The sequence below is a fragment of the Rattus norvegicus genome, chromosome 10 (genome assembly GCF_036323735.1).
Source record: "Rattus norvegicus strain BN/NHsdMcwi chromosome 10, GRCr8, whole genome shotgun sequence".
Classification (NCBI taxonomy): Eukaryota; Metazoa; Chordata; class Mammalia; order Rodentia; family Muridae; genus Rattus; species Rattus norvegicus.
Window position 1 is genome coordinate 50863207 of NC_086028.1, and position 17346 is coordinate 50880552.

Consider the following 17346-nt stretch of genomic DNA (forward strand, 5'->3'; position numbering starts at 1 on the left):
TTTCTAAATTGCATCTGCCAAGTGAGACATTCGCCAAACTCAGATTCTTTAAAAAAAAAAAAAAAAAAAAGCATTTTTATCTATACACACACGCACATGCACACACACACACACAGAAACAATTCTAAAATACTGCCAATACTGAAACATTTCCCATGCAATGCTTTCTAAAGTCCAAGTATACACAACGAGAGAATGCACGGTAAAAACAGGTAGTACTGTGTTTCGCATGCTCCCACACTGAAGTATAAAACAGAACCGATGGCAAACTGAGTTCCAAGTGATGTAGGAAATAAAATATATTCTTAAATAAATATGAAACCTGAAGATGCATCAGGCCCATCCATCCAGAGCATGTTAGAAAATCTTGTACTTCTAGTTTATGATTATTCTGATTTAAAATTTTTATAACACTTATAGAAGTAATCACAAAGGAAGCATAGGAGGAAGATAATTATTCAACTCTTAGATAATCTGTAACAAGGTTCACAAAGGCAAGATCGCTCTGTGGCTAAGGACACTGAGCAAGACTGGAAACCTGATTTGAGTTCTCGGAATCCCTAGAAAGGTGGTGGGAGTAACTGACCCCATGGCATGTATGAGCCCAACAATGTTGAGGATAATGATGGTGATTTAAACAGCGGACAGGCTGACAGCAAAGGCCAAAGCAATGGCCAACCAATCATCACTTCCAGGAGCATGCTAATCTCTCTAGGACCATGGATTGTGAAAGGAGAAACTAGGATCCTGGGTAAAATTAAAATACAGACACCAAACACTAACAAATGCAATTGAAAACCTGGGCTGTGGGCCAGCCCATGCAAATAACACCAGGATAAGGCAAACAGGGAAGCTCTGAAAGAACAGTGTCCATCTATTTCCCTGGGGAAAAGCTGCTTCCAGTTAAATGCCTAATGCCTCTGGCTTTGCATTTATTGCTGTGTTTTATCCATTCCTGAGGAGAGAAATCACAACTGGAGCAAACCATCAGATTTCTATAAGGCACAGTCCATTTTTCCAGGAACTGTCTTCCTGTACCAACCTACTCTTCTGTAACTTGTAACAGTATCCTTCAGCGGCCTAGGACATATACCTCTCTACAGATTCTATCTATTTTGGCCAAGAAAGTACAAGAGATATAAGAAAGACAAAGACATTGACAATTTACCATGTGGTTGATAAGCTAAGCTGAATAAAAAAAAAATCAGGAAAGACCATAAATGCTAAAAAACAAACAAGAGAATTAACATGTATACAGGAGGGCAATGAAATAACTTAGCAATATTCCAGAAGTTAAAACTTGAGCTGGGAAATGCTTAGGAGAGAAACATTCTAGCACAGTGAAGCTGCACAGCTGAAGGCAGCTCCTTACACTCAACACCAAAGGGCACAGGCTCCCTATGCAATGGCTGCCAAGCAAGAGACTTGGCTGTACACTTACTGCCATATACGGCCTACAGCCAGCATCTCTCGTCTTGGCAATAGAGTCCACGAGCTGTCCACTGATGCCGAAGTCACAGAGCTTTATATTTCCACTCCTGTCCAGAAGAATATTGGAAGGTTTGATGTCTGCAAGAGACACATGCCATTCAGTATGCAACTGAGCAGTGCAGTAACTAAAGTACCACAGTCAAAAACACTAAAAATACAGGAAATAAACCTTCACTTAGCACTGTAATCATTATTCTTGTTATAAACACATGTAAACAACTAAGGCCAGAGACAGTGGCTAACATCTATGATCCCAGTACTTGTGACACTGTGCAAAGAGGATTGATAAGAGTTTGAGGCCAGCCTTACCTACAGGGTAAGACACTGTCTATAAAGCTAAAAGGAGACTGTAATGTAACTGTCAAATTCCTTTCATTATTACAATTTAACAAGCCAAAAGATTTCACTTAACATTTTCACACATATAAAACACAAAGAAAATAATGGTATTCAGTAGTCAGATGGGGAATGAACTTTATCCAATAATACACTAAGCTTATTTTCAAAAGAAATCAATGACTATACAACTAAATATAAGGTATACCAATTATGGATGTACAATCTTTTTTTTTTTTTTTTTTTTTTAGATTTGTTTATTTATTATATATAAGTACACTGTAGCTGTCTTCAGATACACCAGAAGAGGGCATCGGATCTCTTTACAGATGGTTGTGAGCCACCATGTGGTTGCTGGGAATTGAACTCATGACCTCTGGAAGAGCAGTCGGGTGCTCTTAACCGCTGAGCCATCTCTCCAGCCCCCATGGATGTACAATCTTAATTTCATTAAGTATGGCTTTAACTTATGAAAGGATTATTTTAAAGGAAGAAATTATTTATTTTCCAAAAATGTAATCAATTATTTCTAAGGAATTTTTTTAAAGATTTATTTTTATTTGTGAGCCTGTGCCTGTGCCTGTGCGTGCGTGCGTGCGTGCGTGCGTGCGTGTGTGTGTGTAAGTATAGGCCAAGTGTGTGAGGAGACACTCAGGTGAGAATAGGACATCAGATCCCCTGGAGTTGGAGTTTGTGAACCACCCAGTGTGGGTACTGGGACCTGAACTTGGGTCCTCTGGATAACAGCACACACTTAACTGCTGGGCCAATGCTCATCCTGAGTCTTGGGACCTAAAATGCTCTCTCTAGTTTCTCCCAACCACCTTTCCCTTGGCCTCATTTCTATAACTTCCAGAATGGCTGTGCTCAGCACACAGGGAGCCAAAGTTCCTCCTCATTGGCAATCACTACCAATGTGCCAATGAGTTGCCTGTCAAATTTTCCCCCTATGCTCTCCAATTCTTTATTTCTATCATGATTTTTCCATTTATTTCATTGTCAGCATCACGGAAAACAATAATTGAGACACCAAGAAATATCTGCATCTTGTCAAGGCCTTTATCCATATCTCTAAGACACTAAGTCTCATACTTCTTGGCTGTAGTTACTCTTAGAGCAGGAAACAATTCTAGTAAATGTGACATAGAATACAAACATGTAAAAAAGTATGTCCCTGCTGCTAAAAGGGCCACATGGGAAGTGAGAGTCCTTTCTTCGGGACACTACAGGATCTAGAAGAATTGGATACTGGGAGCTGATGTGGTCATTAAAGCCATGACAATGCTTTTATAAGCAGGTCATAGTTTAGAGGAGTTTCTGTTTGTAATGTGAATGTTAAATCTCTTTTATAAAAACATGCTCTAAAATAAAGAGAAAACATTTCATGGGAGAAATATCATGGCTTTAAAATGCTTGAGTATAAGGGCTAAGAGCATCGCCAAGTGGTAGAGAGCACTTGTCCAGCTTGCACAAGGACCTGGGTTCAATTCCCAGCAATAGGGAAAAAAAATGGCTTAAGATGCTATGTCCTCAGATTCTTCTTTGAATGTCAATATAAGAACAGAATATAAGAACAGAAATATAAGGATGTTTTCATTTTGACCCCAGATGTGGGGTATGGAGCTGCTTCAGGTTACCCAGAACAGCTGACTGTGATTTGACTTGTGCTCTAGCAGTGCCGTGGTTTTGTGCTGTCGGAAGCTATGTGACTGGGAATGCTGGGGACTCTTCAGAGGGTACATGAATCCCAGAGTCCATAGAGAAGCTGCTGTTGGCTGGCTGGCTGGTGACTAGATGCTGCAGACTGCAGTTTGTGGCAGTCTGTCAAGTAGCTGTGTGCAAAGAGACTGAAAGAAGAAATCAGATATCCTGATATCGAAGATCAAACTTGCCCCAAGTAACAGGAAGTAGTCTAAGCATAACACCGCCCCCTTTCCTCTTTATCCTTTTCTCTCTCTCATCTAGTGTTAGGGGGCTGAAAGGGTAGAAGAAGTGGGGTGGAGAAGGGTGGAAGAAAAATAACCTGCAAAGTAGCCAAAAGTCAAGCTACATTCCTTCCCACTCCACAGAAAGCAGTCATACCCACCTCTGTGAATAATTTTCAAGTTTTCTTTTAAGTGGTTTAGTGCTTTCACAGTCTAGGGAGAAAAAGAAGAGATGGGATAAAGATCTTTATTTACTTAATAAAATAGCCCAACAACCTACCACAAGCAATGTCCTCCATTGCCCTCTGTATGCTTTCCCCATTTAATGTTTGAAATGCTACCCTTTTGTATTCTGAATTATGATGGTTTATAATTTTACATCTGACAAGTTGCCTTTTATATGGTCCTCTCTGACAGCTAAGAAAACAGAAATATGACATATTTTAATTCAGTAAAATGTTGTATTGTTTTTGTACTTCAAACCTGTACAATCATAAAAGCTGGTTCTAGTATCCATGATGGTGACAATTTTTATAAGTTCTCAGCTCCTCACAATCATTCACTAGCCCTGAAGTAAGTTCTGCAGGGCCGACATATCTGCTCAGGCAGTAGCAATCTGTACTTCCTGGGTCACATTAACTATGATTAGAAATCATAGGCTTTTTCACAAAGGGAGGAAACAGAGACTTGAAAGGTCAAGTCTTTGCTGTCATAAGGAATATATATAAGGAATATAGAAAGCACCACCATGTTTGAAAATACAAACACAGATGCACTAAGTATATACACTAAGCATATAATATGTACTAAATATGTACTAAGTATGTATATATACATATATATGATATTCACACATGATAAAGTAATTTTATATTTGTAGGCTACAGTAAGAGTGAGGTTATGAGATCAGGTTGTGGGGGTTTTAATCATCGATAACTTAAAACCATGTAAATACCAAAGCAAATTAATATTTCAATCCTTTTGGGTTTCCCATGTGTAACAATGGGGTATTACTGACCATTCACCAGAAAGATTATGTGATAGACTTTTAGCTCAACACAAATAATATTCACTCACCATTAACTACCATCATTATTCAGTTATTATAAAGTACTGCAGTACTAGCCCACTATAGTTCTGTTACACTAGGAACAGTGCCTCGGTACACTGGAGGGGTGGCTATTACTGTGAGGTTTACACCTTCATCTGAACATTGAATAGTTTCTAGTTCAACTCACTTTCCCTCTATAGCGTTATATGGAAGAACATGTTTCTCAAAAGTTAGCTACCCCATAAAAGAGTTAAATTTAACCAATAATTTGGCAGGGGAAATTTTTTTTTAGCAAATTATCAACTTTTAGATAATTTACTAACTACAATTTAATCAAAATTGTAAAAGTCTACTAGACACACATCTCTTACAACTGAAAGAGTTCAGTTATCATTTATATTGTTAAATCTGTTTTGTTAGCTTTAGAAATCACCAAGTTGGCAACTGACAAATGAAATCTGGGGAGGGCTGATTCACAGAAATCATAAGGCATATGCGACCATCCGTGATTCAGTGTTCACACCATGACTACACGAGTGTCTCTGGCTCGGAGTCTCAGGAGCTCTCAATGTCTCATTAGTTTTGCTTTACAGAAAATAAGTTACCTTTTCCTTTGTAAAAAAAAAAAAAAAAAAAAAAAGCTGTACACACTTACAAATTAGAAGATTAGAGCAGAAAAGTAAGTGACTGTGAGTTCGTAACACATATTCCCCCTGCTGGTACTCTAGTAAACACAAATTGATCAATCATGATGTTGGCTGCTAAACTTACAAGACAATATCCTTAAACCACAGCAAAACATACTTTGTCAAAAAGCTTCAAAACAAGATTTCTGCCACTCTGATTTGCTTAGGGATATAAACTTTACAAAAATAGTTAAAAAAAAATAAGAGGAAACAAATATAAAATAGCCTTCTTAGTTTTACTATAACAGTCTGTTATAGTTATTTGTGATTTGAATAAGAAAAAAACTATAGCATTCATAGACCTTCCTTGTTTTGAAAAATGTTCTTCAGATCTATTATTGTAATTATGGCATAGACGTGACTTACTCTCTTATCCTACTACAAATGATTTTCTCAGAAAGGCAACAAAATCCAAGACCAAGTGCATTCACAAACACCAGCAACCAGTAACAGAGTACATCAGCCTTGTGGAAGCCAAATACTTACTGCTAAAGTGATTTTGCCTAAGATCTCTTCCGGGATCACATCATCTAACACACTATATACATATTTGTAAAACTTATCGAACGAGGTAGACATGAGCTCCATACAGATCCAACAGTCGCCCTGTAAAACAACAGATAGTCGTCACCACTAAAATCCTGATATTAAACACTGGCATCGCCCCTTAGGGAGGAGACAGAATTAAGGAAAACATCTTTGCTTTTACAGAGAATCTTTGTAAAACTTCTGCTGAACCTCAAACTTGTGATTTTTTTTCATCATTAAGGACCTGGAAAGGATATCCTATCTGGGTTTAAGCACAACTATGTGGCCAAATGCTACTTTATCCGTTTTGTTTTTGTTTTTAATTTTACTCATTTTTTTAAAAGTATGCCTGGGTGAGAGGGAATGCAGTACCCTCAGACACCAGGAGAGGGTGACAAATCCCCTGGGAAATGGAACCTGGATCCTTTCTACAAGAGCACTCAGTGCTCTTAACAACTGAACCGTCTCTTCAGTTCCTATTCTACCCAGCCTTAGTTTACAGAGAAAGCATTCGTGCTTTAATAAAAAGTTCGAATTCTGCCATAGCCAAACATAAAATTAGGAAATAACAGAAGAGCATCCTTTTTCATTGACAAAAGAGCTTACCTTAAGAAGCTAATAAAACTTGCTCATTAGAAAGCTTAAAACAAATAGCAAATGTAATCTTCAGAGCAGAAGCCTTCTCCGTAAGATGAGTCACTTTACTGAGTTCCTTTACCCTGTCTGTTCCCTATGGTGCTTACTGTAGTCCGACAGCTGGTCCCTCCTTCCTGCCCCAGCCTACAGCTGCCATAAGATGCTCCCTAAACCCCACCCCAGGAGCTGTCAAAAATGGTGGCTCCTAGCAGCACCGCAACATCTGGGCCTGCAACATCACAGGAGCTGTAACCACACCCTTCCTGTTTCACCTTACTCCAGTCATGAGCAGCTGTCCTCGGTGGCAGCACCTTCTTTCCTGCCTCAGCCTACAGCACAGCATGAAATATCCCACAGGAGCTGTCCACAGTGGCAGCACCTCCTCTCCAGTCTCCTCGAGCATCCCCAAAGAGATGATGCCACAGCAAATGTTGGCTGAAGCTGGAAAGGACTTCACACCCTAACCCATAGGCCTGATGCAGAGGAAAAGGGGAGTGAAAAGAGAACCACCAGTCCCTGGGCTCCCCAAGCTCAGGACCGGAAGTCCCAACAATCTCAAATTCTCTACCCTGAAAATCTCTGCCCCTACAGAAACCCTATATTAGTATTGCCCTTTGTCCAATTCCCTGCTGCCCACTACCAGGAGCAGAGGGCAGCCATCCCTGGATTCGTCCCTCCTCTTCTTTCTCCTCCTAGATTCTTCCCTTCAGTAAATCTCCTTTATGAGAGTAATGGCCTGGAGTGACTCTCTTGTAAGAAGCTGAGAAGAAAAGAAGCAAAGAAGCAGGGCTGAGGCCCCCAAGCTCCTCATCAGTTCAGCTGGAAACACCCACCCCTGGAAGCTGCAACACCTCTGCTGAATAGACTTTCTCAGAGCTGTGTGGTTCCTGGGCTTCTGAGTTGTGTCTCAGGAATACCTTTCCTTTGAGACGCTGTCCCACCTCAGAGCTGTGTGGTTCCTGAGCTCCTGTGTCTCAGGAATACCCTTCCATTCAAGTAGAAAACTTAAACACTTACCACTGTCTGCTAATGTATAACGGCTCATTTTTATGTTTGTCTCCAATAAATCAATGCAATTAAATCAGTGTATGAAAGCAATCTTATCATGAAGACAAAGAAAGAAGTCCCTGCTCTCTTGCAGTCACTATGATCTAATACAAATAGTGTTCTAGTGACTTGTGCACAGGTGATGACACCCAGTGATGTTCTACCCCATCCACCATGAGTGTGAGTATCATTTCATCCTATGTAACGTGCTTTCTATAGTACCTGGTATAGGCAACCCATGTAGCCATGTTTCTATAGTAACCATCGTCAGTTATTAGATTAACTGCCATAGTATTACAGTGCTGCACTTCAAGTATTCCTAAGTTATTACAATTGTTACACCTTATGATTGGTAAAATATTATTATCACTTATTTTGCCAATATTCTGTTGATTTTTTTCACAGGTATATGTGCAAGAATAAGCCACATATAGATTAGTAATATCAGAGGTCTCGTGGATATGTTAGGACGCACTTCCTGCAGATAAGGGGGGCCTACTGTAGCCATATTGACATTTGATAGACTCATCCTATTTCCAGGAATATATCTTTAATATTCCATAAACACAGAAAGAAAAAACCAAAAACTGGAAAACTCTAAACTCAGAATGGTATACAACATTGAAGCGAGTACCTAGGCTCCATTTCTTGACATTGTGGTAAGAGAGGTAAGCAGGAAAGGTGTGCGGATGTGAAGGAACTAGCTGTGTCCATTTGAACAGGACATAAAGCAGGGATAAAAGTAGAAAAGCTACCATAAGATAATGACGAAAGTCTTCTTCAACAACTTTTATGCTGTCACTAATTTAGCCCTCACAGCACAAACATATTTAACTTACAAGTGTGTAGAGCTCACTGAAGAACACTGACATGAGTGACAGACTAGAACATTTATGTCATTAGACAACTGGGGAACATATGCATAGAACATATGCATATGTAAATAAAATTCTTTATATTTCCTTTCTTCAGTGTTCTCAGGGAATAGCTCACACAGAAAAATGAAAATTCTTCACCAAAGCATGTACTCACTTCTATTTTGATCTCATGACACCTCAGTAGATTGACTAGAGCTTTCTATTAGAGAAAACTACAAATTACTCAGACCCCAACAGAAGTAAGTAATCTCAATGGTAGAAGGAGCCCTCATGCTGAGATCCTGGGAGGTCAGACACTTTCTGTTTATGGAAGCCCAAGCTTCCTCCCTTCTTGTCTATGAAATGAGGCTGTCCCACCACCCTTGGTGGACTGTAATAAAGGTCACATGAGCTCACAAATATGAAACATCAAGTGCCTTGCGTGTGCTAAAAGCTAAGGTTAATATGTGGATGGGGTTGGGCGCAGGCTGACAAGAGGAAAGAAGGAAATTGGAACTGCAGGTGAGAAGGAAATAAAGCAAGAAGCCCCAGATGGGACGGCCTTGCCCTTTCTAAGGTATATAACTAACATGAAGTTCTTATTTCTCTGACATCTGCTTTTGTCCACAAGTAAAAATGGACAAAAGCCATGAGCTTCACCTGAACAAAGGAAAAGGAAGATGGAGAAAATGGGAGAAAAACCATCTGAGCTGCCTGAAAGAAACACGGCAGTGACCCCTGTCATGTTCAAACCAGAGGTGGCTGAAGCACAAGACTAGAAATTCTCTAATGCCCATTGACCGAGACACAAAGGTTGGAGAAGAAGAAAATTACTGAATTAACAAGGTAAGGTTTCTGAATTAAAATCTAGATAAATTCAACAACTTATTTACACACCAACAACCATTTACAAAATAAAATATTTATACAGACATCATTCACAACAGAAATCAAAGTGGTAGGTCACACAGGAATGGATCGAACAAGAAAACAAAAAAAAACAAACTTACACAACAATCAACTATAAAATGTTGCCAAACAGTATAGCAACACAAGCAAATAGAGATAACACCACAGATAAAGTTAACTTAATAGGTATCTCTAGGGCATATGCCAGTGATAGAGGACTAGTAGGGAATGTTTTGAAAACATATTCTTAAAAAACTAGAAAATCTAGAAAGGATAAATTTATAGGCATATATGGCCTACTAAAATTAAATCAAGAAGATAAAAATCTCCCAACAAGGAGAAGCCAGGGATGGTAAGCCAGACTGTTGAATTCAATCAGGCCTCTACAGAGTAACCACCAGCATCATAAGACCGCTCCATGAAATAGAAAGGAAGATAACAGCAAACTCATTCTTTAAAGCTGCCGTTCCAACAACACCAAACCCATACAGATGCAGAATATTTTCAATAAGATACTTGCAAACTGAATTCAAAAATCCATAAATACCCAATTTTTTTCAGTCCAGTAATATAAGGATTGTCTCATACATACATTTATACATACTCATTACTTTCTTGTTGCTGTTATAAAACCTCATAACCAAGGCAGCTCCTAGAAGCAAGAGTTTATTTGAACTATATATAGTTCCAGAGAGATAGAGCCCAGCACAGGGTTGAGTGACAGCAGAAGCAGGAAACCCAGGGCTTACATCTTTAAGTACAAGCATGAAGCAGAACACTAACTCTACGTAGAAAGCCTGTCCCCATTAACAAACACACTGTACAGACAGGCCCAACCTCCTAAAACTCTCTAAACAGTGTTGCCAACTGGAACTGGGGACCAAGTATCAAATGCCTGAACTTATGGGGAGCATTTACCATTCAGGCCACCTCATACAATAATATAGCATATAAATAAGACTCAAGGAGAGAGTCACGTGACCATCTCAATAGATATAAATGTTTTAACAAGAGCAATATTCCTTCAGGATGAAAGCCCAAAAGAAGCTAAGCTCAGAAGCAACATAGCTGAGTACAACATAGGGCTTATATGACAAACTGATAGCCAAAATTATTGTGAATTAAGAGAAACTGGTCACATTTCCTCTAACATCAGAAAAGAAAGAAGGTCGCCCACTCTCCTTTGATGTAATGCTGAAAGTCTTAGCTAGAACACTGAGAAAAGAAAAAAAATTAGAAGAAGCAAAAGAATCCTTATTTACAGATGACATGATTCCCTCACCACCCCCAGACCCCCTCCAGTTTCTCTCTGTAGCCCTGACTGTCCTAGAACTGAATTTGTAGTTCAGTCCTGCCCCAAACACACAAAAAGCAACCTGGTGCTGCCTTTCTGGGATCAAAGGTCTGCACCATCACACCTGGCTCACATGATCAAAGGTCTGCACCATCACACCTGGCTCACATGATCAAAGGTATGCACCATCACACCTGGCTGACATGATCAAAGGTATGCACCATCACACCTGGCTGACATGATCAAAGGTCTGCACTATCACACCTGGCTCACATGATCAAAGGTATGCACCATCACACCTGGCTCACATGATCAAAGGTATGCACCATCACACCTGGCTGACATGATCAAAGGTATGCACCAACCATCACACCTGGCTGACATGATCAAAGGTCTGCACCATCACACCTGGCTCACATGATCAAAGGTATGCACCATCACACCTGGCTCACATGATCAAAGGTATGCACCATCACACCTGGCTGACATGATCAAAGGTATGCACCATCACACCTGGCTCACATGATCAAAGGTCTGCACCATCACACCTGGCTCACATGATCAAAGGTATGCACCAACCATCACACCTGGCTGACATGATCAAAGGTCTGCACCATCACACCTGGCTCACATGATCAAAGGTCTGCACCATCACACCTGGCTGACATGATCAAAGGTATGCACCATCACACCTGGCTGACATGATCAAAGGTATGCACCATCACACCTGGCTGACATGATCAAAGGTATGCACCATCACACCTGGCTGACATGATCCTATTTTTAAAAGACCCTATAGATTCTGCCAGAAAACCCTAGATGTGATAAACACAATAAAGTAGATTCCCTTGTTCAAATGAGAGTGAATTCTATGATCATATATTTGACTATTTGGTTCCCAGGTGGTGGAATTATGTGGGAAGGATTAGGAGGTATGACCTTATTGGAGATGTGTTGCTGGGGATGGGCTTGGAGGTTTGAAAAGCCTATGCCATTCCCAATTAGGTCTCACTACCTGCTGCATGCTGATAAGGGTGTAAACTCTCCCTTCTTCAGCATCATTCTCATGCAAACCTACCTGCATGCTATCATGTTCATGCTATCATGATGGTCATAAATGCTAACCCTGTGGACTACAAGGTGCCCAAAACTCCTTCTTCTGTAAGTTAGCAGTTGCCTTGATTATGGGGTCTTTTCATATCAATGAAAAAATAACTAAGACATAAACTGCATTTTGGTTTCTACTCCCAATATACCATAAACCAGCAATAAATTTGCCCAGAAAAAAAATGGGTGAAACAAAACAAAAAACAAAACCTTATTCATTAAGTTTCTAAAAGTAAATAGTAAAATACCTATGAATAACTCTAATCAAAAGGAAAAACGCTAAAGCCTGGAAGAAACTGAAGAATATACTAGAAGGTAGAAAGACCTCTCAAGCACATGGACTGGCAGAATTAACATTGTGAAAATTAGATATACATGACCCAAAGCAAATCACAGGCTTAGCACAATCTCTACTCTGGCTAGCTTTATGTCACCTTGATACATGCTGGAGTCATCAGAGAAAAGTCTCAATTGAGAAATGCCTGTATTTGCCTCAATTGATTCACCAGCCTGCAGGACATTTTCTTAACAAATGATTTATGGGGGGAAGACCCAGACCATTATGGGTGGGGCCACCCCATACTAGTGGTCCTGGGTTCTATAAAAGAGCAGGCTCAGCAACACCATAGGAAGCAAGCCCTTCCACCCTTATCCCCAGGGTCTGCCTCCATTAGCTCTTGCCTCCAGGTTCCTGCCCTGCTTGAGCTCCTGCCCTCACTGCTTTTGGTAACTAACTGTTGTATGAAACTATGAGTGAAATAAACCCATTCCTTCCCAAGTTGCTTATGGTCATGGTGTCTCACTGCAATAGTAACCCTAAGACAGTCTTCATCTAAAAATTTCAGTAGAATTTCACATAAAACTAGTAAGAAAAGCAAAACAAACAAAAAGCGAGCAAGCAGATGGATGTGAAGCAGTACTAGGCAGGACAATGCTGAAGGTATCCTAATACCTGACCCTAAACGATATCACACAGTCACAATAACAACACTGTTTAGTGGTACTGCACACACACCAGTGATCTACAAGACAGGACCCAGAAATAAATCCAGAAAGACAGCCATCAAATCTTACACAAATGTGTTAAAAATGTAATTACAAAAGAAACCTCTTCAACAATTATAGCCTATGCAGCCAGGTGGACGAAACCGGATAATCATAAGAAGCAACCGAGCCAGATTCAGAAAGACAAATACTGCATATTTTTTGCCACACACAGAAGATAGATAGACAGACAGATAAGCAAGCAGGCAGGCAGACATACAGACAGACACACACGAAGTATAAAAGAAACTAAGAGGAGGGGAAGAGGTCTGAAGGAAGGGCTGACATGAACAGGGCGGTGTGATGAGGTACTATCGCGAGAGCAGAAAGGGGATCATTAGAAAATGGAAGGAGAGCAGCAAGGAGAAAGGAAACGAGGATGGCAGGTGGTGTGGGGTGAAAAGAACAAACTGTAATGAAATATACACATAAAGGAGGCTAGCGGAAGGAAAGGAAAGCGGGAAAGTGACAAAAGTCTATTTTAGTTAAAATGAATTTTTTTTAAAAAGCTAAAGATGTCACCATAACACACATTTCATTACTAACCAAAAAAAAATTAAACGTAATAATTCTTAAAACTCTACACTGAGGTACTGACACACAGATGTGTCACATCCTTCAAAGAAAACATGAAGGGAAAAACCGATGGCAAGAAGGGGTAACCACAAAGACACAGAAATATTTACACATATATTGTATATTGATAGATGCTAGTTATCCTTTAATATCAGAAGCTTTGAGTCTAAACTTCAGTGGAATTCCAAAACAATCCTCAGCAGAAAGAACAGCCTGCAGGGTAACTAGGACAACGTCACTGTTGACGTGCAGCAGTGTGCTTGAGAGTAGAATGAACCCTACCCTCTTCTTCCTCATCGAAATTAGATATGCATTTGTCAGCTAAAACCCAATGGTCTCCCGTACCTCTCTGAAGAGTGCACCATAGAACTGAACAATGTATGGGCAATCACTACTCCGCATCACTACATCCAAATCCATGAGAAGTTGTTTTTGTTCTTTTTCATCCACAGTTGATCGTATTCTCTGGAAAAGAATGATAACAGACGTCATGCATACAGAATAGTTTTAGAAACTGGAGTAAAACCTTTACCGCAGTACTGAAAATTACCAAACCTTACATTATTAACGAGGCTGGGAAATTATCATATTTTCTTATACTTTATAATTGTAAATTTGGTCAAAGAACATATAACAAAAAAGTATTTAGGAATTATTTGGGTCACACACTCACTGATGGTGGTGAGGGTTACACAGTAATGCCCTTAGGCTCTCAGAATTATGCCCACATGCAAATACAAAGAAAATCAGAGTATAGAAGTTTTCACAGGGATAACTGTGAAATATATTTTTACCATCATCTCAGAACTGTATAGGCTCTAGCATCCAATGCAACAACAGCTTTCTTGACTACCTAGCATCTTTATTCACTAGACTGCAAAGGGAAACAGTGCAGGACAGGGAAAGTGAGGACCTGCATGGGGAGCATACCGATGAGAATCTAAGCCTTTCAAATCCTGACTGGCTCTTCCTTCATTGAACTTCCTCTAGGTTGAAAACAGGAAGTTTTCCCCAGCTTCCTATTCATGGTTCTGCATGCAGGCCAGCATGACCTGGGGGAAATCCTAAAATGGAGAAACAGGGCTTCTCTTGTCTATTTGTAAGCTGGAAAGGCAGTCCTCTGCAAACTACAGACTTGCAGCAGGGTTCTAACCAAACTGTACAACTCTGCACATTTCTATCAGAAAACATCTATACTCCACCTCTCAACTCAAACACTATAAAATACAGAGATTTCAAATTCCCCACTGCACTAGTAAGATAGAACAGAATCGAGTTCAGAAAATATAAGACATTAATAACAGAAATACAGTTTAACATTAAAGCATGCAAAGAACTTTTATTCTCATAAAAAAAAGTTCACAATGTCACACCGTGTCACTGTACACAACACAAAGCACATACTTACAAGGTAAGTTAGTATCAAAAAATACACAAGGTAGCATATGTCCTCCAAGACTTCAAGGTATCTGTCCTCAAGGTTCTTGCAAGGAATGAAGGCAGTCAATTAAATTCTTGAGCCCATTTTACAGAAGAGAAGCCAAAGGCAGAGATACAAAAGAGTATTCCATGTGACACGAGAACAAGCAGTTAAAGAGCAGAAGTGGGTTCTCTCAGTTTTATGTTTTGACACTACAGCAGGCATCAATCCCATATTCTCCAAATATGTATTTTAAAAATGTATTTATTTAAAGCACATACCTTGCTATCTATAGTATTTCATAACAAATGTCTTGACTTTAATTTAACATGTTACACTGAATACCACAGTCACAGAAATAAAGATAAACGTAAGAATGCGAGACAGGAGAGACAGCTAGTCCTTAGGGGTGAGAGCCCTTTCTTTCGCCCTTGTATCCACATTTTCATAGTGTGATATAAACAACTTTGCTTCTAAATCAAATTACTATCTTGCTCCAAAAGGATACTTGTTAAAAGTCTAAGTAAGCAGAGAAGTGATTTGTATTTGTTCAAAATATGGTAGAGATAATTTTAATTAATAACATTTATTTCTATTTTAATAATACAAATTGGTTGGGTGGTTGTAAAAATAGTTAACATGATTTTTTTAAAAGAATTTTAGAATTTTCACATATCTGATTTTAAAACAAAGAGTTGATAAATAAAATGATAAAAGGAATCTCAAACTACTCTTTGGTTGAGAAAGCTTTCTATGTAGTCATTTAAGAATTCTTACTATTCAAGTTTTTTTCTTAATCATTAATTTTCTATCTTTCTTCTATCTACATGTCTATACTGGTAAATACTAATACACATGATTAGAAACCAAGATTTTAAATTTTCTTTTCCTAAGTCTAAAAAAAGGACATTACAGTAAAAAACCAAAACAGTTCACAACCGTGTCTGACATCTGGAAGCTTTTTCCAAACTCTGCCATCACTAAAGAAAGAAAACCTGCCACTCCCTGGCACAGGAGCGAAGCTGAAATCTCTGGCAGCTGCTCCTGTCCTGAATGAAGGGCGGCTCCTGGACGCTAAGATTGGCGGGAGACTCTGCTCACCTGCAACACCGCTCTCAGCTCACTCAGTGCAGAAAGGAACACAACTGCTGGACGGCTTCAAGTCAGCATGGCACTGCTATGCCTGGGACACTGTACCAGACTCATGCCTCCCTCCCTTCTCACTTTGTTCGAATACTGTGGGTAGGGGTGAGCAGCCAGCCGCTGCGATTCCACCTAACAATTTGACCTGAAAAGCACAGCTCAGGAACTACAGTAAAGCTGTGGGGCTGCATTGTAACATTTATCTCAATGAACACCTAACAAACTAACCAAATCAAGAGGCCTACCAGTCCTCCCAAAGGAGAATCAACTACAAGTATAAGCCTACATTCACAGCACATTCAAGCTAACGACTCTTAGGTCTTGATAAATACCTCATTAGAGAATATCCAAGGATAATGAGTGTATAAATCTAGTAGTAACACAGTCACTAGAGGACTCTTTCTTATTGGAAATCAGAACAGAAGCATGGGAAAAGCTTCTACATTTGCAACAGGTTACTCCCAAGGGAGCAGAACGCCCATAAGCTGAATACATCAGGAAGGACCTTCCCTTCCCTTCACAGTCAGTTCTTAATCCCAGCCACAGGAAATGGGAAGTAAGAAGATGGAGCAATGCTCACATGCTCAGAAGTTGAACCAAGGAACTCATGCACTGGTTTCTAAGACATGTTCACTTATTTACATCTTAAATATAAGCTGAATAAGATAGATATTAGATAAGGCAATACAAGTCTTTATCTTTTTCTCCTCCTTTTTTTTTAAGTCAAAGAATAAGATAAAATGTCTAGAAAAGACCATGAAACACTTTGAAAGGTCATCTCATTTTTAAAGAAGTTAATTTATAATATCAGGAAAAAAAATCAGAAAAATGATAATTTTCTTCACTATGATCATTCTGAGCTTTTCATATGTTACTACCTGATTAGCCAAGCTTAGTGAACAGACGCCCCTGCGAAAACATAGCTGTCATTCTTGAAAAATAATTTATACATTTTTTCCAATTTGGATTATTTCTATTTTTACTTTATCTGAATGTAATACAGTTTAAAGAAACTGTATTAAACTGTGTTAAAAGTAAAGAAACTGTAAAATCAAATAGGAAATTATAATTTGCATATACAAGTTTCTTAAGTGAAGAAATTATATACTTGAAGCTGTAAAAATATTTTAATTGTCCAAATTTATATTTATGGTCATTTAAACACCTGGTAAGGCTTTAAATCAGGTAAATGTCAATAAAATAAGATTGTAGGTATTATAAGAAATGTCAAATGGATCTAAGCAAAGATCTTCACTATCCTAAAACTAACGTAGGTTTAGCCTAATTCTTCTTGTG

At 39.2% G+C, this 17346-nt stretch overlaps 1 protein-coding gene across 6 annotated transcripts in view; it reads right to left on the bottom strand.

Moving 5' to 3' along the window:
* The window catches only part of Map2k4 (mitogen activated protein kinase kinase 4), a 104716-nt gene that overhangs the window by 20859 nt on the left and 66511 nt on the right, over nt 1-17346 (bottom strand). For all 6 annotated transcript variants that reach the window (XM_039085426.2, XM_063268626.1, XM_063268627.1 and 3 more), the window contains 4 exons: nt 13833-13952; nt 5976-6095; nt 3914-3965; nt 1442-1569 (listed from right to left, as the gene is read on the bottom strand). In XM_039085426.2, the coding sequence (XP_038941354.1) occupies nt 1442-1569; nt 3914-3965; nt 5976-6095; nt 13833-13952 (420 nt within the window). The remainder of the gene's footprint in view (nt 1-1441; nt 1570-3913; nt 3966-5975; nt 6096-13832; nt 13953-17346) is intronic.